The sequence below is a fragment of the Mandrillus leucophaeus genome, unplaced genomic scaffold, assembly GCF_000951045.1.
Source record: "Mandrillus leucophaeus isolate KB7577 unplaced genomic scaffold, Mleu.le_1.0 Scaffold765, whole genome shotgun sequence".
Classification (NCBI taxonomy): domain Eukaryota; kingdom Metazoa; phylum Chordata; class Mammalia; order Primates; family Cercopithecidae; genus Mandrillus; species Mandrillus leucophaeus.
The window spans coordinates 757,688-784,511 of NW_012108308.1; the positions used below are offsets into that span (position 1 = coordinate 757,688).

Here is a 26,824-nt window from a genome sequence, read left to right on the forward strand (position 1 = left end):
AAAAAAAAAAAAAAAAAAAAAGAAAATCATTGGCATTTAGATGCTATGTAAAACCATCGCCAAGGTAGTGAGATGTAGAAAAGAAGGGACCTGAGGACAGAGCTCTAAGGTGCAAGAGATCTGGGCATTGAGTGAAGGCAAAAACCACAAGGTCATTGAGTGTGGGCTCAGAAAAGCCTTTACTGGAGAAACGCACAAACATTCGGTGGAAGCCGAATGAGGCATTGAGTTGTTCAACCGCTCATCATCGTTTGGAGAGAGGGGCAGGGAACAAGGGCACAGCGGGAAACACCATGGAGTGTGCTCCAGAAGGGGAACCCCACCTTGCTACTCTACTTTTTGTGTAGGCAAATGTGAGGTTAGTCTTGTAAGTAAATAAAAACAGGTCCGAACTTAGACGCCGGGGAAATTGCTTGCAGTGCTGAGGACACCTGGAGCCCCTATGGGATGTAGAAGCCAGGTAGAGTCAATTCTGCTTTTGGGAAAGACGCCCTCTCTGGAATCCATCTGCTATCTGTTTACTAGGAGCCTGGAGTGAGCCCCCAGGGGCTTCCAATACAGAGCAACTTGGTTTTCCAAGGTTTATCCCCTTACCTGCAGGCTCATCAAACATAAGCACGCCCAACAGGAGTAGAAATCAACTGGGCTTATAATGGGATTTACAATGGTTGTTGGCAATGCTGGAGGAGACACTGCAGAAGGAGGGAGACCTGGAATCACAGTACAAAGCCCACCATGGAGGCCTGAGCCACCTGGACATGGAGACCATGTGAAGTCTGAGGAAAGACCCCGAGGCTCAGACAGAGGAGTAGCCTGGAGCCATGAGGCATGTTCCCATGGTAGCTTTGGGCTTCTGGACTTGGCCAAAGGTATTCATCGAGAAACAGCAGAGGATATTGTCCAATGCAGCTAGCTACACTGGTTGGCCAAAAAGAGTGGCCAAAAAGAGTGCAAAGCTGTGTGGTTATCCAGCGTGACCTGAGTTCATGATAACTTCGCCAGTGAGAACCCTGGCTGTCCCTGTGGCAATTCCCTCAGGATATCTGAGCCCATGTGGATTGTAGATTCTACCTATTATGGGAGGAAAATCTGCATAAAATGGTGAAATCTATGTACTGAATACCCAGGCATGTCTTGTCAAAAGCACCAGAGACTAGGCCTGGAAACATTGCTGTGCCCACAGGTCTTGGGTTATCATGAGGGCTCATATGCAGGTGGTATTCTTTCCAAAGAGAAAGCAAGGAAGGACATATATCCAGAGTACAAATCAAGTCCTGGGGGATATATAGGACTGCTCAGTATTCTGCCAGTTCACCTCCACACCTTCCACGCAGGGGATGGGAATATATGGTTGTGCCATTTACAGCTGTGGCCTGATTTCTCCCAACTGAATTCCCCCTGTGAACCAAAAATATCTGAGACAAGTCTCAATCAATTTAGAAAGTTTATTTTTCCAAGGTTAAGGATGCACCCATGACACAGCCTCAGGAGGTCCTGAAAACATGTGCCCGAGGTGGTCGGGGCACAGCTTGGTTTTATACATTTTAGGGAGACATGAGATATTAATCGATTATGTAAGATGTACGTTGGTTCAGTCCAGAAAAACAGGACAACTCGAAGCAGGGAGGGGGCTTCTAGGTCATAGGTAGATAAGAGACAAACAATTGCATTCTTTTGAGTTTCTGATTAGAGTTTCACTGAATATACAATTTACTCTGAGAGGAGCATAGAGATACAGTCACTTATGCATTAATCTGGCTTAGTTAAACAATAAGGCAAAGGAAGCAATCAGATATGCATTTGTCTAATGTGAGCAGAGGGATGACTTTGAGTTCTCCCTGTACTTTATTCACAAGGAATTTCCTTGTGGGCAAATTGTGAAGGAGGTATGCAGTTTTCTTTTTTTGCTGTTTGTTTGTTTGTTTTTTGAGACGGAGTCTCCCTCTGTTGCCCAGGCTGGAGTGCACTAGCACGACCTTGACTCACTGCAACCTTCACATACCAGGTTCAAGCAATTCTCCCTGCCTCAGCCTCCCAAGTAGCTGGGATTACAGGTGCCCACCACCACGTCCGGCTAGTTTTTGTATTTTTAATAGAGATGGGGTTTCACCATGTTGGCCAGGCTGATCACTCACTCCTGACCTCAGGTGATCTGCCTGCCTCAGCCTCCCAAAGTGCTGGGATTACAGGTGTGGGCTACCGTGCCTGGCCATATGTAGCTTTTTAATCTTTGTAGGAATAGAATGGGAGGTGGCTTTGCCTAACAGTTCCCAGCTTGACTTTTTCCTTTGGCTTAGTGGTTTTGGGATCCCAAGATTTATTTTCCTTTCACACTCTAAAGCACAGCAGTTTGTGGCAATGGCCAGCTAGGAGCAATTCCCCTGCCATGGTCAGAGAGTGAGACCAACAAGGTCTCCCATAGCTGGGTATGGATGACAGGGGTAGTGGTGGTGATATATTCAGTACTGTAGGTTTGTGGAATGAAGCCTGGCCTAGGCAGCTGCTACAGGCTATTGAAGCTTTTCCTGTCCGAACCTGAAAGAGCAGGTGAGAGGTTATTTACTCTTCAACGCTGATCTGTTTCCTGATATTGCTTGCGTATGTTCTTGCTCCATCAGCTGAGGATGTCCCCAGAATCAGCCAAATGATCTGCACTTTTTCTTAGAGCACTGACCTCACGGGAATCCAGCAGTCACTATTCTGCTCTCAAAGGCAATCCCTTGGGACTGAGGATGGTGGTGGCAGAGCAGAAGGAACCTGTTGCACAGGCATAGTGACCACAGCAATCTTCTCCATTTGCAGAGGAGATGGATGGTAGGAACACTGCCCTCCTCTAGGTAAAGACAGTGTCAGAGTTGCCTGCCCGCTGTGTATGTCCATCAAGTGCCCTTCAAAAAAGGAAAAAAAAAAAAAAGACCCAAAGTCATGTCCACCAAGTTAGCCTCAGCTAGAGCAATGCGAACTTACCAACCAATGGTCAAAGTTAATGCTCAAAAAAGAAGGGGCAATTAGGGACAGAGGTTCTGGGGTCCTGGCACACTGAGTAGACTCTTCCCCCTCCCATGCGCCTGCAAAGAATGATGAAGCAGTGGCTGATATAGCTGCTCCCTTAACCAGCCATACTAAAGTTTGATTTTACCCGCCACCTGCAAGTGGAAAGGAGAATTCCATGTTGAAATGTACTTCAGGGCCCGCAGCTGTAAACAGCATTCTATTGTCAGATTGTGTCATACCAGGAAACTCTAACACATGACAAAGATAATCATCACAGTCTTAAGTTTGGATGCTATCGGCCGGGTGTGGTGGCTCACGCCTGTAATCCCAGCACTTTGGGAGGCCGAAGCGGCTGGATCACAGGGTCAGGAGTTCGAGACCAGCCTGGTCAACATGGTGAAATCTCGTCTCCACTAAAAATACAAAAATTAGCTGGGTGTGGTGGCGCATGCCTGTAATCCCAGCTACTCAGGAGGCTGGGGCAGGAGAATCACTTGAAACCAGAAGGCGGAGGTTGCAGCGAGCCAAGATTGCACCACTGCACTCCAGCCTGGGTGTAAGAGTGAAACTCTGTCTCAAAAAAAAAAAGAGTTTGGATGCTATCTGCTTGTTGGAAAAGAACAGCCACCTATATATCTATAGCGACCCCATGGTAATCAGAAGCTGTTGTAACCAACTATCAATTGAGAATTGGTCAGACAACAAGTTATTATGCCTAGTTCACTTTGAGCCACAGGTCAATGTTGCTGGCAAGTAATGCATTCTCCATGAGCACCAGCATCTTCTTTGTAGGTCAAATGAACCCTCATTGGGCCACCTCAGACCTCCATGGGGGTTTGGCTATTACAGCAGATCCAAACATGGATCTAGTGCACCAAAGGGGATGTGGCGCCCCATCATCTTAATCAGCTTTGTCATTACAGATGCTGTCTTCGAGATGCAGTGCCTTATTGTGGCTTGTGTGTATGTCACCTGCAGACTGAGTTTGTGACTGAATTGCTGTATTTGTTTCCATGGCAGGGATTACCATATAAATAACTGGGGTCTGTCATGTCCCCAGGGATCAGTCAATGATCTGTAAAGGAAATCTGAAAGAAGACGGTCATGTAGAGGGAGGCTCCCTGGGACCCAGCCAGCCCAAAACTTGCCTAAAGTGAACCCATAGGAGGAAGCTGGGGGAGTAACCACTTCAACCTCCTCTGTCCCTCCAATCTTTTTCTAGAGATCCCCTGTTGGCCAAACCCAATTGGAAGCCACAGTGCAAGGGAGCACAATGATGTAATTCATACAGATTGGCCCACTGGCAGGAGAAGCAGGGGAGGGATGGAGAGTGGACCCGAAACAGGAAGAAGAAGAAAAAAGACACACGAGGGAGGGGTGTGACTCAAAATAGGAAGGTGAAGGGAGTCCTCGCTAAGAAGAAGTTATTCGAGCAAAGATCTGAAGGAGTGCAATAACCCGTCTGCTATGGCCTGAATGTGTCACCCAAAATTAGTGTGTTGGAAACTTAATCCTCAGTGCAATAGTTATCCAACACAGAAATACATAGCCTTCTGGGAGGTGGTTAGGTCATGAGGGCTCTGCCCTCAAGAATGGATTAATACCATCATGAAAGCGCTTGACAGAGGGAGTTTGTTCCCTTTTGCCCTTCCACCTTCTGCAATGTGAAGACACAGCATTCCTTCCTTTCAGAGGACACAGAGTTCAAGGTGCCATCTTGAAAGCAGACACTGGACCCTCAGACATTGAATCTGTGGTGCCTTGTTCTTAGACTTCCCAGCCTTCAGAACTGTGAGATATACATTTCTCTTCTTATAAATTACCCAGTCTGTCAAGGATTGCTTAAGTCCAGGAGTTTGAGGCCAGCCTGGGCAACATAGCAAGACCCCATCTCAAGAAAAAATATTACCCAATCTGTGGTATTTTGCTATAGCAGCATAAAATGGACTACGTCAGAAACTGATAGCAGAGGAGTGCAGTGTTGCTATAATAAATACTTTAAAATATAGAAGTGGCTTTGGAACTGGGTCATGGGTAGAGGCTGAAACAGTTTTTTTGTTGCTGGTTTTTTTGTTTTTGTTTTTGTTTTTGTTTGAGATGGAGTCTCACTTTGTCACCCAGACTGGAGTGCAATGGCACAATCTCGGTTTACTGCAACCTCAGCCTCCCGGGTTCAAGAGATTCTCTCACCTCAGCCTCCCAAGTAGCTGGGATACAGGCGTACGCCCGGCTATTTTTTTTTTTTTTTTTTTTGGAGACAGAATTTTGCCATGTTGCCCAAGCTGGTCTTGAACTCCTTGACTCAAGTGATACCCCTGCCTCAGCCTCACAAAGTGCTGGGATTACAGGCATGAGCCACCACACTTGGCCTTTATTTACAGTTGACTCCAGATCTTTTCTTTTTTTCTTTTTTTTTTTTTAGATGGAGTCTTGCTCTGTTGCCCAGACTGGAGTGCAGTGGCACGATCTTGGCTCACTGCAACTTTCACCTCCTGGGTTCAAGCTATTCTCCTGCCTTAGCCTCCCAAGTAGCTGGGATTACAGGCACCCACTACTACTCCTGGCTAATTTTTGTATTTTTGGTAGAGACGGAGTTTCGCCACGTTGGCCAGGCTGATCTCAAACTCCTGACCTCAAGTGATCCTCCCGCTGGCCTCCCAAAGTGCTGGGATTACAGGCGTGAGCCACGGCACCCAGCCTGAAACAGTTTTGAAGTGAAGGCTGGGAAAAGCTGTATTGCCATGGATGAAATATTGAGGGGATTCTGATGAGGAATCAGAAGAGTAGAGCCCCAGGGAAAGCCCCAGTCTTCTTAGAGATTGCCTAACTGGTACTGATCAGAATGCTGGTATACAGATGGACAGCAAAGGCCATTCTGATAAGATACCAGATGAAAATGAGGAGCAAGGTATTTGAAACAGAAGGAAAGTCCATCCTTGTTATAAAGTGACCAGGAGCGTGGCTGAATTGTATTAATGTCCTAGAACTTTATGGAAGGCAGAAGTTAAGAGTGTGAAAGGAAAATAAGTCTCAGAACTCCAAAATCACTAAGCCAAAGGGAAAAGTCAAGCTGGAAACTGCGATGACAAACCTGCCTCCCATTCTATTCCTAAATAAGATAGCTACAAAGATTAAAAAGCTGCATACCTCCCTCACAATTTGCCCACAAGGAAATTCCTTGTGAATGAAGGACAGACAGAACTCAAAGTCATCCCTCTGCTCACGTGAGACAGATGCATATCTGATAGCTTCCTTTGCCCTATTGTTTCATGAAGCCAGACTAAGGCAAAACTGACTATTCCTTTACCTTGCTCTCACAAGTAAATTGCAGAAACTCAAAACAATACAATCATTTGTCTCTGATCTACCTATAACGTAGAAGCCCCCTACCCACTTTGAGTTGTCCTGCCTTTCCAGATTGAACCAACATACATGTTACCTATATTGATTGATGTCTCATGTCTCCCTAAACTGTATAAACCCAAGCTGTGCCATGACCACTTGGGCACATGTCATCAGGACCTCCTGAGGCTGTGTTACAGGCGAGTCCTTAACCTTGGCGAAATAAACCTTCTAGATTGATTGAGACTTGTCTCAGATACTTTTTGGTTTACAAATTGGCAATCATGAAGGTATTCTGAATGGAGGTGGCCCTGACTTTTGACAAATCTCCTATGGGTGCTTCGTACCAGCTTATGCTATCTTTATGGCTCAACCCAACAGGACAATTTGCTGAGGCCTGGGAGCTCCCCTCCTTCCAGGAAATTCCTGATCTCCCAAAATTTGGTTGAGATCTAAAGTTTATTTTGCTGTACAGCTCCTTTTCTGAAGTTTTACTTGCTTGCAACGAGGAAGGCAAGTTTTCTTGCTTCCATGACAATAGAAGGCAGGTAATTCTGGAGGTTAAGCTCGCTTCTAATAGGGAAGCTGAGTTTGAGTTTCTTCCTGCTTCTAGGATGGTAGAGAGCAGTCTTCAGCCTGAGACTCATTTCTAGGAAACTAGCTGAATTGGGTTTTTGTTTTTTGTGGGTTTTTTTCTTTTTTTTTCTTTTGGCTTGGAAATTCCCCTTACTGACTAAAGGTTAAAATTGACAGCTAGGTATGGTGGCTCACATCTGCAATGCCAGCACTGTGGGAGGCCAAGGCAGGTAGATAGCTCAAGCCTAGGAGTTCAAGACCAGCCTGGTTAACATGGCAAAACCCTGCCTCTACAAAAAAAAAAAAAAAAAAAAAAAAAATTAGCCAGGCATGGTGGCACACACCTATAGTTCCAGCTACTTGGGAGGCTGAGATGGGAGGATTACCTGAACCTGAGAAGTCAAGGCTGCAATGGGTCATGATCACGCCATTGTACTCCAGCCTGGGTGATGGGAGTGAGACCCTGTCTCAAAAAGAAAAAAAATAAAATTGACAATGGCTGGTCTTAATTTTTCCTTACCATTAGAATACTCAGTGATCATATTATTGGGTTTTTTTGTTATTGTTCCAATCTTTGTCCCATCAGATTTTACCAATTCTCCTTAACTTGGCCAAATCCAAATGAGAATTCCAAATTATTGGGAACAAGGCCTCTGAGTTGGCTAAAATTTCCTCACAGCCACAGAAAGAAAAAAACACCATATGTTTGGTTTCTATGTTTGCTTTTTGTCTTACTTTTCTTCCACTCTATTCCCTCTTTCCCTTCACCATCGTTGGTACCAAGAAAAAATCTAGAGAGGGCTTCTAAAGACTTGAACTCCTCAAAGAACTCAAAACAAAAGTACCACTAATCCCTTTTTGGAGTGTTCTGTTTTCTTTGTGGAGTTTCAAGAGTCATGGGCAGATTCTTCTTAGGTCTAAAGCTCTGCTTTCCTGCATTGCATTACCTGACCTCTTTGGCTTTGGGGGGAGTACCAGAGATTACCTTGCACTGTGAGAGGATTTGATCTTGGCGTGTGTAATGGTGGACCAGAGCTACCAAGTTGGGGGCGACTGAGGACAATTTACAGGAAGTGGTCTTAGCTGTTTTTTTCCCCCCTCACTCCTAGGAAGTTGTTGTTTAGGATTCTAATTCTAGTTCAGAGGTGCATTCTAAAGAGTCTTCTCCATTGTCTTTCCTCTGGAAATTACTCTCAATTGGCTCGTGTGAGCATTTGCATGAAGAACTGAACTGTGGTGTTTATAAAAAAATGAGAGACTGAGTTTCTTCAGCTCCAAAGAGAAAGGGCATTTTGCTCTTCCCAGCCAAAATGCACCCCTGGGTCACTGGGGGCTGAGTGGGAGTGTCTGGGAGATTGACTCCCAGCAATGTGCCATGGCCCTACAGGAAACTCCTAACAAAATTAGTTTTAAAAGGTTAATCCAGGCTGGTCTCAGTGGCTCATGCCTGTAATCCCAGCACTTTGGAAGGCCGAGGCAGGCAGAACACTTGAGGTCAGGAGTTCGAGACCAGCATGGCCAATATGCTGAAGCCCCATCTCTACTAAAAATACAAAAATTAGCTGGACATGGTGGCACATGCCTGTAGTCCCAGGTACTTGGGAGGCTGAGGCAAGAGAATCGTTTGAACCTGGGAGGTGGAGGTTGCAGTGAGCCAAGATCACGCCACTGTACTACAGCCTGGGTGACAGAGCAAGACTCCATCTCAAAAAACAGAAAAACAAACAAAAAGGTTCATCCAGGAAGTAATGAGGAGCTGGTCACTCCACGCTTTGAGCCCTCCTGGAGGTGCTAGACCTCTGGACAGAGAAACAGACACATAAAAGGGCAGAAACGTCTCAGTGGTGACACACTGTGGAATCCCGCCCACAACCAGCACACTTTGACCCACTCCACTAAACCCTAGGCCACAGTTCAGTTCCTCCTTTTAAGAAAAAGATATGCAGCCAGGCACAGTGGCTCATGCCTGTAATCCCAGCACTTTGGAAGGCCGAGGCGGGCAGATTACCTGAGCTCAGGAGTTTGAGACCAGCCTGGGCAACATGGTGAAAACCTGTCTCTAATAAAATACAAAAAATTAGCCAGGTGTAGTGGCGTGCGCCTGTAGTCCCAGCTACTCAGGAGGCTGAGGCAGGAGAATAGCTTGAACCCGGGAGGCGGAGGTTGCAGTGAGCCAAGATTGCATCACTGCACTCCAGCCTGGTCGACACAGCGAGACTCCGCCTAAAAAAAAAGATAAAGAAGAAAAAGAAAGAAAGAAAAAAACGAAAGGAAAGGAAAAAATGTGGGAGACAAATCATTTAAGAATGAGGATAGACAAGGACAGGCACTCCATTTGGTTTTATGATGCCTCTACTTGCAAGTGGTTGTGTAAATGGAAGGGCATGCCCCATTTTCTCATACTCCAGCTGGTTACACATTAGGTCTGTTCCCATGCACATTTTAAACTGAGAGGCAAATCACATCAAGGAAAATTTGGAGCCCGAGGGTCAGCCTACAACTATAAAGTTCCCAAGTTCGCTATCTCTCTTCTTTCTTTTCTGCTTGCCTTAAGTCTGCTGTAACTTTTCTACTGAGATAAAATCCACTGTTTGCATCCAACCAATTCTTTTTGTTATTGTTTGCAAACTGGTGAGTTTGTATTAATATGTCACGGCTAGAGCTCTGAAGTAAAAGCTATAGGATCTTTGTATGAGTGTGTATGTGTGTGTTTACATATATGTACCCATATTTTCTTATGTGGTTTTGGCCACAAGGTACCAAACTGCCTTAAAGTTAAAGGGTACTCAAGTTCAAGTCATATGAACTTGAAGAGCATTTGGGCTTACTATTTACTTATTTTACTTAAGTCTTGTGACTTAAGTAAAATCTTTAATAAGCTAGCTTTAAAATTATTGATAAAGCAGGCTGCATATGGTGGCTCATGCCTGTAATCCCAGCACTTTGGGAGGCCAACTCTGGCAGATCATTTGAGGTCAGGAGTTCAAGACCAGCCTGGCCAACATGGTGAAACCCCGTCTCTACTAAAAATACAAAAATTAGCCAGGCGTGGTGGTGCGCGCCTGTAATCCCAGCTACTTGGGAGGCTGAGGCAGGAGAATAGCTTGAACTCGGGAAGCGGAGCTGGCAGTGAGCTGAGATCATGCCTCTGCACTCCAGCCTGGATGACAGAGCAAGACTCCATCTTAAAACAAAATAAAATAAAATAAAATAAAATAAAATAAAATAAAATAAAATAAAATAAAATAAAATATTGCTGGTAAAGCAATATTAGAAATGCCTTAAGAATATCAGCATACATTTTTGTTTTCATTAACTGATGAAGAGATTTCATATTTATTCCTGTCAATTACTTTATGGTGTCAAAATTTGGCCTAAAGGTTATTAAACTATAAACCCAGCCCAAAACAGAATGATCATTGCTCGAGTAATTTTTGATAAATAAGCCATTAATACTGATTTAGTGAAATCAGCTAAAACTTGAATTGTTTAGTGAAATGACCATATATTTAATTTTATGGTTCTTACTTAGATAAACACTTGAAATTCACAAGATATAAAATGGTTGACAGGGAAATAACTTTAAATGATGACCATCGCAGTTTTCATAAATAATCTAGGTAAACTATTAAAATAAAATACTTAGTAAGGCTGAGCACATTGGCTCATACCTGTAATCCCAGCACTTTGGAAGCCTGAGGTGGGTAGATCACCTAAAGTCAGGAGTTCAAGACCAGCCTGGCCAACATAGTGAAACTCCATCTCTTCTAAAAATACAAAAATTAGCCAGACATGGTGGTGGGCACCTGTAATCCCAGTTCCTCAGGAAGCTGAGGCAGGAGAATCACTTGAACCTGGGAGGCGAAGGTTGCAGTGAGTTGAGACTGCACCATTGCATTCTAGGTTGGATGACAAGAGCGAAACTCTGTCTCAAAATATAAAATAAAATAAAATAAAATAATTTGGTAAGTGTAATGGGATAAATACTTCTAGACAAACATAATTTACAATCTAAAGTTATATTAAATTAAATCATAGATATTTCATTAAATGGGTATTTTCCAATTAAAAAATATATGTAGTAGGATAACATTCTTTCTAAAAAATGTGTGTACTTGTTAAAAGATGAATACTCTTTGTCTTATTTGAAGCTTATTTAAAGATTATGCATAAAACAAGGTAAAAGGAACTAGAAAATAAGAGAGATGAAAAGAAAGTTATAGAAATAAAGAGGTATTTTTCGGTAAGAAAGCTTAAAGAAAAATAATTTTATATGAGAAAAAATTCTTGTATGGTAAATTTCTGTCCTAGAATAAAATGACTGGTTGTTTAAGAAAGAGGGATGTTCAGGTCAAACCAGAAAGTCTAAGCATGTCATGAATGGTCTGGGTAAGTCATAATAAGATTTATGGAAAAAACTTTTATATGATCAAATTGTCTATAATTGAAGGGAAATTATTTATAATAGTCTTTCTAGAGATTGGGTTTTGATTTTTTTTTTTTTTTTTGAGATTGTGTCTCACTCTGTCACCCAGGCTGGGGTGCAGTGGTGCAGTCTTGGCTCACTGCAACCTCCGCATCCTGGGTTCAAGTGACTCTCCTACCTCAGTCTCCCGAGTAGCTGGGATTACAGGCACCCACCATCATGTCCGGCTAATTTTTGTATGTTCAGTAGAGACAAGGTTTCGCCATGTTGGCCAGGCTGGTCTCAAACTCCTGACCTCAAGTGATCTGCCCACCTCAGCCTCCCAAAGTGCAGATTTTAATATTTTTTAAAAACCACTGATACAGTAAAGAATTATTTAGAACAATGAAATTTTCTTAAGGTATTGCTTTACTATTAACAAAATTACAAGACATTATAATTTTATTATGCAAAGTTCAACTTTTATTTCTGTTTTCAGCTTTCTCCTCCTCTTTTAAAAGGCCTAAAATAATAGCTGTATCCTTCAACTCATTTTCAGCTCCTGTAAGTTTTTTTTCCTTGGGTTCTAATGATTGTGGCCTGATGCTAAAAATGTTTTATCTTAAAGGTCTAAAGGAAATGTTTCCTTCCAATGTAATATTCTGTGCTCTCAGCTTTAAATTGTTCTATGGATCCAAAAATTTTCACTTATGATGCAGGAAACACTCTTCCTATGTCTAACTAATTCAAGTACCCTTTACATAAGTTTTGACTTGCAATTACCTAAATGGACTCTTCATCGGGAACAGCACTCACACCACAGAAGGTCTGTTCCCTATGGGGAGTCCATTTAGATAACTACAAGTTTTGACTCCTTAATGGTGCTTACAAAAACTTGCAGTTATCTAAATGGACTCCCCAAAGGGAACAGCAGTCACACTGCAGTTGCCTTTGGGTAACTGGCCTAACAAACAGATTTTACGCTTCATTGAAATAATTCCTGTGTAATTATTATGAAGTTTTTGTTTGCTTAGAATACATGGAGATTTTAAAAAATTAATTAAGGTTATTATATCCATGTAACTTTCTGTATGTACTTTTTTTTTTTTTTTTTGAGATGGAGTCTCCTTTTGTCACCAGACTGGAGTGCAGTGGTGTGATCTCGGCTCACTGCAACCTACGCCTCCCAGGTTCAAGCGATTCCCCTGCCTCAGCCTCCAAGTAGCTGGGACTACAGGCAGGCGCCACCACACCCAGTTAATTTTTTGTATTTTAGTAGGGATGGGGTTTCACCGTGTTGGTCAGGATGGTCTCAAACTGCTGACCTCGTGATCTGCCTGCCTCAGCCTCCCAAAGTGCTGGGATTACAGGTGTAAGCCACCACTCCCAGCCTGTACTTTCAAAGTCCCTGTGTCATTAAGTTGCAGGGTTTTGACTCCTGCATCTAAAAAGGACACCAAGTCCTGCTAAATCTTAACTACTGGTAGCAATTAAAGCCTCATCTTCAGACCCTGTAGAAGATGCCAGTTAAAATAAACTGCATTCATGAGACACAGGGCCAGCAATTAAAACTATTCAACCCCTCAAGGCCCAGGGACTATTGTGGAAGAGGTGGGCATGTGAGATTGTAAGGGTCGATTTTGAGAGATAAAATAAGTTCAGTTTCTCTATAAATTAACCATCAATATCAAAGACACACTGATGCAAGATGAGCATATGGACCCCTGTGTCAAATTAATAAGGTTTTCTTGGAGCATTAACTTACTCCTTAATAAAAGATTGTAAACATTATAAAAAGGCTAATGGAAATTATATCTTATGGTCAAGATGATTAAAATTATATAGATTGTTTATAAAATTTTGAGAAACAAATTTAATTGGCCTCATTCTGTCATTATTAGGGTTTATTGTTTGGGAAATTAAGTCTCCCTCAAAGAATGAAGGTTTTTGCCTTTTTTTGAAATATTTATTACTTTCTCAAAATGAATGACTTATTTTACAATGACTTGCAATCCTATTTTGTGATATGAAGTGTTTTAATCTTTTTTATATTTGACAAACTTTCCAAAATCAAATTCTAACTATGGTCCTCATTAATTTTTTTTTTTTTTTTTTTTGAGGCGGAGTCTCACTCTGTCGCCCAGGCTGGAGTGCAGTGGCGCGATCTCGGCTCACTGCAAGCTCCCGGGTTCCCGCCATTCTCCTGCCTCAGCCTCCCAAGTAGCTGGGACTACAGGCGCCGCCACCACGCCCGGCTAATTTTTTTGTATTTTTAGTAGAGACGGGGTTTCATTGTGTTAGCCAGGATGGTCTCGATCTCCTGACCTCGTGATCCGCCCGTCTCGGCCTCCCAACTCATTAATTTTTTTATATTAGTGCCCTGAAGTCCAAAGAGACATATTCAGCTTATTCAACATAATAATATTATACAGGAAGTATTGTCAAATATGAAACAGTGTTTAACTTTCTTTGGATTATATTTATATAAATGTGTTGTTAGTATGTGTTCTAGAATTGTCTGAAATTCTTGTGATTCTGTTATGTCTTAGCATACCTTACCAGTAATAATTAAGATTATTGTGTAAAATTGTTGTATTCCTCAGAAATAGCCAAATTTCCTTGTCAATTGTGTCTTTAACTATGACTGTTCTAAGACTTGTGTTTTACTTTTATCCTTTTCAAAAGGTGGTTTTATAATCAGCAGAGGACTCTGACAGGTGCTTCTGAATGCAGGTTTCTGATAACTTTGGAGACTGTGACTCTAGAATAGAGGAAACACTTCCAAGACTTCCATGGAGAGCTAAGTTATTCATGAATATCAAGCAGAACAGGAGTTAATTGCATAGACTGAACTAATAGGAGACTGAAATAACCCTTTTGTGACTTATTGCTTAAAACATTTGATCCTTTGTTTTTCAGAGCCAAGAAAACTTCTCTTTGGAGCTATTTACAGTTGTTAATAATTCAGTAAAGTATACTTCTATAAACAACATTTGGAGCATATTTCTCTCTACCTGATTTCTCCATAATGTGGAAACTAGTTGTGAGTATTCTTATGACAATATAGTTATTTGCATAAGTGCAATAATAATCTGTTTTCTTTTGTAACAGGATACAATTGGAGACACTGGTTATTGCATCAACATTTTGACTGGAATAGCATGTTTTCAGATATAGGCCGCTTTAAAAAATCAAAGTTGGCTGGGCATGGTGGCTCATGCCTGTAATCCCAATACTTTGGGAGGCTGAGGTGGGCAGATCATGAGGTCAGGAGTTTGAGACCAGCCTGATCAACATGGTGAAATCCTGTCTCTACTACAAATACAAAAATTAGCCAGGCATAGTGGCATGCACCTGTAATCCCAGCTACTCAGGAGGCCTAGGCAGGAGAATTGCTTGAACCCAGGAGGCAGAGGTAGTGGTGAGCCAAGATCACACCACTGAACTCCAGCCTGGGCGACAGAGCGAGACTCCATCTCAAAACAAACAAACAAATCCAAGTTGACTTACAGAGTAAATAAAAGCCCCTTGGGAAAGCTGGCCTCATACCTTGTTTACACAGTCCCTGTACAGGTTCCTGACCTGTGGTAAGTAAAGAATGTCACTTTCTGACATGCCCAGGAGTCCCAAGTTTTCATGGGACCTTGAGGTGAGGAAATCACCCAATTAATACAGGTATTTGCAGGCACAGGCTGAGCTTAAGGCATTAAAGTTGAACCTGAGATTCCTAATGGGATAAAGTTCCAGCAAAGCCAATTTAAAAAAGGGGAGAAGCCTATATAGCAAATAATTATTATTGCTGACTTTATGCAAATACTCTGGCCAAATATAACAAGACTAAAACTTATTTTGAAAATGGATTTGTCCTATGAATTGTCTTTAGTGAAAATGGAACTGGAGAGAGAAAAATTATGTTTCAAAATAAACTATAGTACACCTATTGTTAGAGTCTAGTCTTGCCTAATGTTTTTCCATTTTTATTATTTTCTAAAGTTTGGACTGAACTCTAAAATTTTCCAGGCTAAGTCTCCAAAGTAATGTTTTCCCTTTTTTTTTCCTTCTTTACTTTCCTTTTCCCTCCTATTTTTCCTGATTTGAAATCACTAAAACTTAAGCTGTGCTTTCTTAAAGCCCTATAAACTAAAGCCAGACAATTTAAACTTCAGAAGAAAATAACAGCAATCTATTTGCATACATAAACCACTTTTATACCTGCCTACTGATGTATGGACTTAAGAGTTAATACAGCCTATATTGATTTTCCAGAATTGTTCTTCTTTTTTTGTTTGTTTGTTGTTGTTTTTCTCCCTTCTTTCCCCTATTTTCTCTTCATATGATGTGAGACTTCACAATCTGCTAAAAATTAGCTTTCCTAATTGTCACTCATGTCCATGTGAAGAGACCTCCAAGCGGGCTTTGTGTGAGCAATAGAGGACTCAGAGCTTGGGGCTGAAACTGAAGGAACAGACAGGAGAGAAAGAAGAGAGATTTGGGATGAGTCACATTGGGAGCAGAGATTAGGGAGGGACTGATGTGTAAAAGAATGCCTGGACATCAGGCACCTCAGACTATTTGCCCATTTTTCTACAAAAATTATCTAGGTCTTGTAGGATGGAGAAACTGAAAGTGCCATTTTCTGGCCATTTAGAGCCATTATCAAGTTTGTATTGGGGCCTAGCAGTATTGCAGAAGAAAATAAGGCATTTAGGTTTTAGGTCAGGTATGAGTTGAAGGGGTGTTAAGTTTTTTAGAACACAGGCTAAGGGAGAAGAAGGAGGAATGGAGACGGAAGGTTGCCCATAGTAAAACAATAAATTTAGAGAAAAGAGAGGGTAGAGAACGGAGAGAGCGGGGTGGTACTTCCCACCCAGGGGAAGTGGTATTTGCCATGCAGGAGAGGTGGTACTTGCCACCAAGGAGAGGTGGTACTTGTCACCAAGGTGAAGGATCAAGGCAGGTGTCCCCATGGTGATCAGACACCTCTGAAAAGTGGGTGAATAATCAGGAAGGCGTCCCCGCAGTGATTAAACACTAAGGGAAGACTGTCTTCCCGAGTCTGTGACCGGCACAGGAGTTTTGGGTCCACGGTTAAAATGTGTCTCTTTTGTCTCTACTAGAGAGGAAAAAGAACTGGAATTGGAAGGACAGGGAGACTGAAGGGTAGTGAGAGAGACTGGAGAAGAGAGTGAAAAGACCACTTACCTGATCTGAAATTCATGAGATGCTCCTTGGGCTGGTTGGCCTGAGGACCTGAGGTCATAGGTGGATCTCCTCACAGAGTGAGGGTGAGGACAGGGGACCGGTCTCCCAAAGAAGTCCTCCTGTCCTGGGTCTTTGGCACCAAATTTTCATGCATGTCCATGTGAAGAGACCACCAAACAGGCTTTGTGTGAGCAATAAACCTGTTCATTTCACCTAGGTGTAGGCGGGCTGAGGCCGAAAAAGGAGTCAGCAAAGGGAGATAGGGATGGGGCATTTTTACAGGATTTGGGTAGGTAGTGGAAAATTACAGTTAAAGGTGGTTATCTCCTGCGGGCAGGGGCGGGGGTCACAAGGTGCAGGGTGGGGAGATCATGAGACTCAGGTTTTGAACTCCTGACCTCAAGTGATCTCCCCACCTTGGCCTTTCAAAGCCAATGTACAACTTATACATATTGATTGATGCATCATGTCTTCCTAATATGTATAAAACCAGGCTGTGCCCTGGCCATCTTGGGCATGCATGTTGTCAGAACTTCCTGAGGCTGTGTCATGGGTGCATTCTTAAACTTGCCAAAATAAACTTTCTAAATTGACTGAGACTTCTCTCAGATACTTTTGGGTTTACAAGAGTTGATGAACTAGGATATTTAGTAGAAGAAATCCTTAAGCAGCAAAGTATTCAGGATGCTGCATGGCTTCTATTAACTGCTTTCAGTAAAGCCCAAGAAGAGAGAAATGATTTAAAGGCGGAACTTATAATTAAAAGGGAAGCAGGCCAGGCACTGTGGCTCACATCTGTAATCTCAGCATTTTGGGAGGCCCAGGCAGGCAGCCACCATGAGGCCAGGAGTTCGAGACCAGCCCGGCCAACATGGTGAAACCCCATCTCTACTAAAAATACAAAAATTAGCCAGGCATGGTGGCGGACACCTGTAGTCCCAGCTACTCAGGAGGCTGAGGCGGGAGAATCGCTTGAAACTGAGAGGCAGAGGTTGCAGTGAGCCAAGATTGCACCACTGCACTCCAGCCTGGACAACAAAGCAAGACTCCAACTCTGTTTCAAAAAAAGGGAAGGGGTAGTGGGGGAAGCAGAATATAAATATTTGGAAATTTCTCAGGCCTGGCCATGTAAAGAATTAAAAAGTGTTTTTAGGAGAGAACACTAAACCAAGCAAAGGGCCATTTGATAAGATTAGTATGGATAGAAGGAAGCCAGATGCTATTCATCAAGACAATGGGAGAATGACCCCAAAGGCATCTCGAAGATCTTTGGGCACTGCCAAGCCCATCACAGGCTCAGAGTGCTAGGACTTTGGAGGCAGAATAGTTTTGGAGGAGTTGCCCAGGGGACCCTGTGGGACCTCAGGGCTTGAGGTCCAGGGCCAACTCCCTGTGTTCTGGTGCAGCACTGCTCTGCCTCTGCTGGTGTGGCTAAAGCAAGTCTAGGTGCAGCTGGGGCCACTGCTCCAGAGGGCATAATCAGTGAGTCTTGGCAGCATCCATGTGGTGCTGATTCTGCAGGTGTGTAGAGTGCAGGATCTGTGAAGCCATAGCTTCTTCCACCCAGATTTTAACAGATGCCTCAGAGAGCCTGGGGACTTAGGCAGAGACCTAGACCACTGCAGAGAGCCGCCCCCCAAACCCAGAGCAATGCCCAGCAGAACTGTGGGGTTGGGACCTCTGCAGAGAGTCCCAATGAGGGCAGTGCCTAGTGGAGCCATAGGAATGGGAAGACCGCAGAACTGTAGAGCATTAGTGTGCTACTCCAAGCACCCACCTTTAATGTGTGTGACAACTGCAGTTAGCAAAGCCATGGGGGTAGAGTTGCCCAAAGCCTTGGAGGCCCAACCCACATACCAGTGTGTCTGGGAGGCAGAACACACAGTCAAAGATTATGCAAGCCTTAAGATTTAATGTTGTTTGCACAGTTAAGTTTTGTACTTAGAGGCCAGGTATAGAGGCTCATGCCTGTAATCTCAGCACTTTGGGAGGCCAAGGCAGGCGGATCGTGAGCTCACGAGTTTGAGACCACCCTGGGCAACATGGTGAAACTCTGTCTCTATGAAAGATACAAAAAATTAGCCAGATGTGGTGGTACACACCTATAGTCCCAGCTACTTGGGAGGCTAATGTGGGAGGATGACTTGAGCCAAGGACGAGGTTGCAGTGAGCTGAGATCATACCACTGTACTCCTGGATGATAAAGCCTGGACGATAAAGTCAGATCTTATCTCAAAAAAAAAAAAAAAAGTTTTGGACTTACTTGGGGCCTGTTACTCCTGTCTTCTTTTCTATTTCTCCCTTATGGAATGGAAATATCTATCCTACGCCTGCTCCACTACTGTATTTTGGAAGCACATAATTTGTTCAATTTCACAGGTTTACAGCTGGAGGGAAATTTGCCTCAGGGTAATTGTACCTTGAGTCTCACCTATATCTGATTTAGATGAGATTCCAGACTTTTGAGTTGATGTTAGAATGAGTGAAGACTTTGGGGGCTATCTGGATGGACTAAATATATTTTGCATGTGAGGACATAAATTTGGGGGACCAGAGAAAGAATGTTATGGTCTGAGTGTGTCTCCCAAAACATGTGTTGAAAAAAATCTCCAATGGAATGGTATTCAGAAGTGTGGCCTTTGCGGAGGTATTTAGGTCATGAGGGCTCCGCCCTTATGAATGGGTCAATGCCACTATAAAATGCTTGATAAGGCTGGGCGTGGTGGCTCACGCCTGTAATCTCAGCACTTTGGGAGGCCAAGGTGGGTGGATCATGAGGTCAGGAGATCAAGACCATCCTGGCTAACACGGTGAAACCCCGTCTCTACTAAAAATACAAAAAAAAAAAAAAAAGTTAGCTGGGCATGGTGGCAGGCTCCTGTAGTCCCAGGTACTTGGGAGGCTGAGACAGGAGAATGGCATGAACCCAGGAGGTGGAGCTTGCAGTGAGCCCAGATTGCACCAGTGCACTCCAGCCTGGGCAAAAGAGCGAGACTCTGTCTCAAAAAAAAAAAAAAAATGCTTGATAGAAGGAGTTTGTTCCCTTTTGCCCTTCCACTTATGCCTTACGAGGGCACAGCATTCCTCCTCTCCAGAGATCTAGCTTTCATAGTGCCATCTTGGAAGCAGACAGCCAACCTCACCAGATGCCAGAGCCTTGATCTTAGACCTCCCAGCCTCCAGAACTGTAAGAAATAAATATCTGTGTTTTTTCTTTTTTTAAAATAAATTATCCTGTGTCAGGTATTTGTGTGTATGTGTGGAGACAGGGTGTCACTCTGTCACCTAGGCTGGTGTGCAGTGGTGTGATCTTGGCTCATTGTGAATTCGGCCTCCCAGGCTCAAGTGATCCTTCCACCTCAGCCTCCCGAGTAGCTGGGACTACAGGTGCACACCACCTGTGGTTAATTTTTTTGTTTTTGTTTTTTGAGATGGGATCTCACTCTGTCACCCAGGCTGGAGTGCAGTGGTACGATCATGGCTCATTGCATCCTTGACCTCCCAGGCTCAGGTGATTCTCCCACCTCAGCCTCTCGAGTAGCTGGGACCACAGGCATGCACCATCATGTCCAGCTAGTTCTTTTGTATTCTTTGTAGAGGCAGGGTTTCACCACATTGTACATGCTGGTCTCAAACTTCTGGGCTCAGGTGATTCTCCTGCCTCTGCCTCCCAAAGTGCTGAGATCATAGGCATGAGCCACCATGCCCAGACAGGAATTTTTTTACAGAAGCACAAACAGACTAAGACACCATCTATAAATTCTATAAGATTCATAGTATTAATCTGCCCATTTGACAGTTAAGGACACTGAGGTACGGAAGAATAAACAATCAAGAGTTGTCCAAGATCACACAACAGAGAGTTGGTGAGTTAGGATTTAAGCCCAGGCAGTTTAGCCTCAGAGATTCTGCTTTCAAAACAAAATAGGATATAGGAGAATCATCATAAAATGAAAGGGCAGAGAAAATGTCTGCACACATAAGACATTGATAAGCAATCATAGTCTTTTTTTTTTTTTTTTTTTTTTGAGATGAAGTCTCACTCTGTTGCCCAAGCTGGCTGGAATGCAGTGGCACGATCTCAGCTCACTGCAACCTTCATCTCCCAGGTTCAAGCAATTCTCCTGCTTCAGCCTCCTGAGTAGCTGGGATTACAGGCGCCCGCCACCTTGCCCGGCTAGTTTTTTTTGTATTTCTTAGTAGAGACGGGGTTTCACCGTGTTAGCCAGGATGGTCTCCATCTCCTGACCTCGTGATCCACCCGTCTCGGCCTCCCAAAGTGCTGGGATTACAGGCTTGAGCCACCGCGCCCGGCCACATCTGGCTAATTTTTATATTTTTAGTAGAGACGGAGTTTCACCATGTTGGCCAGGCTGGTCTCGAACTCCTGACCTCAGGTGATCTGCCCAGCCCTGCCTCCCGAAGTGCTAGGATTACAGGCGTGAGCCACCATGCCTGGCCTACGTATTCTTTATTGAGCACTGCTTGTATACCAGCCACTGTGTTAGGTGCTACAGGTGGGGGAGGGATATACAGATGAACAATATTCTGTGCTTGTCTTCAAAGAGCTTATAATCTAGTTGAAGCATGGGGAGGGACTGTAGTAATGTGTACAAATCAAATCCCAGCAGATTGTGAAACATTCTATTGTAGAACTACAGATAAAATGTGGAAAGAATGCTAAGGAAAAGATTCATTATAGCTGGGTTGAGGCAAGCTTCCTAGAGTTGATGGCTTTGGAAGAAGTAAAGAATTGTAAGAGCAGATAGGAGAAAATTAGGGATCACAGGGGAAGAAACAATGTAACCAAAGATATGGATGCATTTGGGGGATGGCAAGTCCTCTGGTTTGGTTAGAATGCATGTGACTTGTGTGAGAGAGATGATTTTAGGTAGAACACCAACCTAACACTAAGTCACACTGAATCAAACAGTGAGATAATGATTTCCTTTCCAGTTTTCATTATGAAGAAAAGCCTTGGCTAGGTGCTGGCTTGTCTTTCAAACGCTAACACTTGCTGATCTCACTTTTTAAAACAAAACCCACTGGCTCAGATCTGTCAGTGGGCAACTGAGCTCTGGTTGAAATGTAGTAACATGAGCTGGGCATGGTGGCTCACACCTGTAATCCCAGCACTTTGGGAGGCCGAGGTGGGCAGATCACCTGAGGTCAGGAGTTTGAGTCCAGCCTGACCAACATGGTGAAACCCCGTCTCTACTAAAAATACAAAAATAAGCTGGACATGGTGGTGGGTGCCAGAAATCCCAGCTATTTCAGAGGCTGAGGTGTGAGAGTCGCTTGAACCTGGAGGTGGAGGTTGCAGTGAGCTGAGATTGCACCATTACACTGTAGCTTGGATGACAAGAGCTCAACTCTGTCTCAAAAAAAAAAAAAAAAAAAAAAGAAACTCAGTAACATGGCTTTTGTCTTCATGTCTTTAATTTTACAGTTGTGTTCTACTTAAACCAAGAATTTTTTTAATGTATGCAGAAATTCTTTTATTTACTTATTTTCCTTTACAGATAAATTTAAGAAAAAATAGTCAACTTAAAGGGATAACATTGAGTTAACGTTCAGGTGGTTCCTGGTTATGGCAAATATCACAAAGGTAGCATACAAATATCTGATGTTTCTGATATTCTGATGCAGAGTTTAAGGCATATGAAGAGGAGTAATGGATGGGGAAAAGGCTGAGAAGGGGTCAGGTCATGGAGAGCCTGAACACCATGGGAAGGAAGGTGGGCTTTAATCTGTCAACATGAAGGCAAGACATTGGCTCAAGAATGGGCAATGAAGCCGGGCAAGGTGGCTCACACCTGTAATCTCAGCACTTTGGGAGGCCAAAGCAGGTGGATCACCTGAGGTCAGGAGTTCGAGACCAGCCTGGCCAACATGGTGAAACCCTGTCTCTACTAAAAATACAAAAATTAGCCAGGCATGGTGGCGGGCGCCTGTAATCCCAGCTACCTGGAAGGATGAGGCTGGAGAATCACTTGAACCCAGGAGGTGGAGGTTGCAGTGACCCGAGATCATGCCACTGCACTCCAGCCTGGGTGACAAGAGCGAAACTCTGTCTCAAAAAAAAAAAAAGGAAAAAAAGAGCCAGGCTTGCCAGGACTGGCTCCGGCCTCTGGGTTCAGGATGAGAGGGGAGACTAGGGGCTGGGGCAGGAGTGGGGAGACTCAGAGTGAACAAGCACAGGGCCAGGGAGGAACCAGGATAGACCCAACTGAAATAGAAGGCTCTAGAAAGGGACAGTTGTAGAGCCCTGTCAGGTCATGTCACTACATGCTACATGGTGGACCTGGTGTGTACAGATTTCTTTTCCAAAGGCGATCTTTCAGCCTCTGATCCTCTTCCTGGCTCATAGGCACCTTTCCATTATGACTTACTACGAACATTCAGTGGCTTTGACTGGGTTTTACTGAGGTAAAAGGTAACATCAGCAGAGGCCAGCCCGCCTCGGCCTCATTAGCTGGGGGAGCTGGAAGTACAGTCAGACAGGGTGGGGCAAATGGACTCATGCCTCCTCATTCTGTGTTTCTTCATGGGAAAATTCCCATGTCTGCTTGACCGCCTGTGGTGATTCATTTTATTCCATATGATGAACATCTGATTTTCTAGGACCTTCAGCTTCATTTCACTGAACAAAAGCCGTTGGAAGATCTTGTCCTGGAGGGCAAAGCAGGAATGCATTCTATTGACTTCTTTTGTGTTTGTGGCCTTGTCGCTCTTGGAGTCGTTTTCGTTTTCGGAAGCCTTTGGTTTCTCTTCCTCCTTCTAAGCTCCCCACCACCACGAAAAGGGGAAAATTGGTTAAAAATGATAACCCTTCCTTGCTTGAACACCTGCTCTGTGCCAGGTGGTTTACAAACATTATCTTAATAGATTCTCACAACTGCCTGCAAGGGGAGCATCATTGCCTCATTTTGTGGAGACTTGGGACCCAGTAACAGGAAGTCACTTTCTTTTTTTCTTTTTTTTGAGACAGAATTTCACTCTTGTTGCCCAGGCTGGAGTGCACTGATGTGATCTCAGCTCACTGCAACCTCCACCTCCCAGGTTCAAACGATTCTCCTGCCTCAGTCTCCGGAGTAACTGGGATTACAGGCACGTGCCACCACACCCAGCTAACTTTTTGTATTAGTATAAATTTTTGGTATTTGTGTTTGTAATTATTAGTAGAGACAGGGTTTCACCCTGTTGACCAGGCTGGTCTCGAACTCCCGACCTCAGGTGATCTGCCTGCCTCGGACTCCCAAAGTGCTGGGATTACAGGTGTGAGCCACCAGGCCTGGCTGGGAGGTCACTTTCTCAGCATCGTACAGCCTCAAATTCCTGAGTCCTCCACTTGCGTTTGGTTCATAGGAATGCATGAGATGGCTCGCTAATCTGCCAGTTGCAGTGGACATAAAGCCCTTAGCCTAAATATATCTATCTCCAAAGCCTTTGTTTTTCCAGCATTTTGTCAGGCTCAGTACGATTTCAAACTGCAAAGTCTCAGTGGTCTCATGACATGCTTTTATCTCCATGATCCTCATCTCTCCCTCCCCTGGTTAATAACACTTATTTTTTTTTTCTTTTTGGATTTAGCTACAAACTAATGGTCTTTAAAAATATTTTAAAATTAAGCCAGGTGTGGTGGCTTATGGCTGTAATCCCAGCACCTTCGAAGGCCAAAGCAGGATGATTGCTTAAGCCCAGGAGTTTGAAAACAGCCTGGGAAACATGGTAAAATCCCATCTCCACAAAAACTAGAAAAAATTAGCCCTGTGCACACATGTAGTCCCAGCTACTTGGGAGGCTGAGGTGGAAGGATCACCTGAGCCCAGGGAGGTCAAGGCTGCAGTGAGCCATGGTTGCGCCACTGCATCCAGCCTGGGCCACAGAGCGAGACCCTGTCCCAAAAAACTAAATACATAAATAAAATAAAATGGTTAACTGAAAAAAATTCAACATATCAGACATGCAAAAAAGGAAAATAATACAAAAAATACTCATATTCCCATATCAACTTAAGAAATAAAATATCATAAATATAACTAAAGTTCCCTGTGGACTCTCCCACTCACAGCATCCTCCTCCCTCCCTGAATAGCATCACCTTAACCGTAATCCTGCATTTAAAATTTATTTTTCCATGCATTTCTTTATAAAGTGGTTCTCAATGGGAGGCATTCTGCCCTCCCCAGGGGACATTTGGCAATATCTGGAAATACTTTTGATTGTTATGAAATGGTGGGTGTGCTACTTGGCATCTCATGGGTAGGGGCCAGGGTTGCTGCTAAGCTAACAATGCACAGGTGACAGATGAGCCTCCCATAATGGAGAATTATCTGACCCAAAATGTCAATAGTGCCAAGGTTGAGGCAGCCTGCCTTAAAATATTTTCACTGCACATATGCCTCTATAAATAAGACAGGCTATTGTTTGTTTTGTTTTGTTTTTTTGAGACAGAGTCTCACTACTCTGTCACCCAGGCTGTATGTAGTACAGTGGCGTGCTCACTGCAGCCTCAACTTCTCAGGCTTGGGTGATTCTTCCACCTCAGTCTCCTGAGTAGCTGAGACTACAGGCACGCACCACCATGCCTGGTTCATTTTTGTATTTTTTGTAGAGATGGGGTTTCTTCACGTTGCCCAGGCTATTCTCGAACTCCTGGCCTCAAGTGGTTGTTGACCTGCCTCGGCATCCTAAAGTGCAGGGATTATAGGTGTGAGCCACTGCACCAGGCTGTTTTGCATGGTTTTTTGCTTTTGTTTTTGTTTTTATATGGACTCTTGCTCTGTTGCCCAGGCTGGAGTGCAGTGGTATGATCTCAGCTCACTGCAACCTCCATCCCCTGGGTTCAAGTGATTCTCCTGCCTCAGCCTCCCGAGTAGCTTGTATTACAGGTGCGTGTCACCACACCCAGCTAATTTTTGTTATTTTTAGTAGAGATGGGGTTTTACCATGTTAGCCAGGCTGGTCTTGAACTCCTGACTTCAAGTGATCCACCTGCCTCGGTCTCCCAAAGTGCTGGGATTACAGGCGTGAGCCACTGCGCCCCGCCTAGCATGTTTTCTTTAGCATTAAATGAAAGATGTCATAATCTATGTACATTTCTGCTGTCTTCATTATTCTATTTTAGAGATGTATCTATGTTCATCCATTTTCATTTTTTTGACTTTTTTCACATTAAAGTAGTTGTTACTCTTGCCAAAACATGTTGACATCAAACATGAAATAGGAGAGTCTGGGGTGGTCCTGATTTAACAGCTCAGATGAGGCAACTGAGGCCTCATGGAGGGAAGTGATTTACCCAGCACCACCTAAGAGGAAGCTGTAGAGTGGTGATTTAGACCAGAGTCTTGGATTCCTCAGTCTTGCCCCATTATTTCGACACCTACCCTGTTCTCTACCACCTAATCTAGCTGCAAATACCCCCTATCGCTGAGCTGAAGCCAAGCCCCCTCTTGCTCACCTGCTGAGGCTCTGGGAGGGTGAGCTTGTGTTCACACTTGACCAGCCAGTTGCTAAGCAACAGCAGAAGGAATAGGAACCCAAACAAGGCTGGCTTATAGCTCATCAGCCAAGCTGCCACTGCTCCTACGGTGCCCGCGGAGGCAAGTATCCCATGGAGACTCCTAAAGAGAAATATCAGTTCTGCCAGCATTATGGCATGGAGGCACACAGGCCCCAGGACCCTGCCTGAGGCCCCTCCATGACAAGAGTCATGGCCTCCCACTCCTCTGAGTCATAGCCAGCTCCCTCCCCCAACCCAGCTGCCGCATAACAATAATAATAACTCCTCCTATGTCTGAAGCAACCACTATGTGCCAGACTCTTTGACAGGCAGTTTGCAAGCATTATCTCATGATGTCCTCACAACAGCCAGGTGATGTAGGCCTCCTCATTCATTCACCAGTACTTCTGGGCCTTGCAACTAGCAAAAAAAATGGCCAATACAGAGCCCCTACCATCACAGGGGCAAAGAAAAGCTATCCAAACTTGGACTTAAAGGCTTTTACAGTTACACTAGCCCATCTATTTGTCACCTGATACTTTAGCGGAAGGTAACTTTGTTTAATATAATATGTAATATTGATAAGGTTTTGGACTCTGTACAGTTAGACATTAACTTTTTATTTATTATTATTTTATTTTATTTTTGAGACAAGGTCTCACTGTGTTGCCCAGGTTGGAGTGCAGTGGTATGATCATGGCTCACTGAAGCCTCCAACTCCTGGGCTCAAGTGATCCTTCTGCCTCAGCCTCCTGAGCAGCTAAGACTTCAGCCATGTGCCACTATGCCCAGCTAATTAAA

General features: G+C 43.8%; 1 protein-coding gene across 2 annotated transcripts; it reads right to left on the reverse strand.

Annotated features, from left to right (window-relative positions):
* Nucleotides 1-22,925: 22,925 nt before the first annotated feature.
* Nucleotides 22,926-26,549, reverse strand: LOC105529436 (chromosome unknown open reading frame, human C1orf234). 2 transcript variants are annotated; one of them, XR_001004511.1, is made up of 2 exons: nt 25,982-26,226; nt 22,926-23,296 (listed from the first exon to the last, which is right to left on the reverse strand). XR_001004511.1 is itself a non-coding variant. In XM_011966585.1 (2 exons), the coding sequence occupies exons 1-2, from the start codon at nt 26,171-26,173 to the stop codon at nt 22,991-22,993; spliced, it is 501 nt and encodes a 166-aa protein (XP_011821975.1). In that variant the 5' UTR covers nt 26,174-26,549; the 3' UTR covers nt 22,926-22,990. The 2 variants fall into 2 exon arrangements, 1 of the variants encoding a protein (XP_011821975.1); XM_011966585.1 differs by having other exon boundaries at nt 22,926-23,299; nt 25,982-26,549.
* Between the last annotated feature and the right edge of the window lie 275 nt (nt 26,550-26,824).

Excerpts from the sequence above, each read along its gene's own strand:
- LOC105529436 (XM_011966585.1), bottom strand. The coding sequence starts at position 26,173 with ATGCTGGCAGAACTGATATTTCTCTTTAGGAGTCTCCATGGGATACTT. Across the intron at positions 23,300-25,981 it reads CCCTCCCAGAGCCTCAGCAG|AAGGAGGAAGAGAAACCAAA; the intron begins GTGAGCAAGAGG and ends TGGGGAGCTTAG.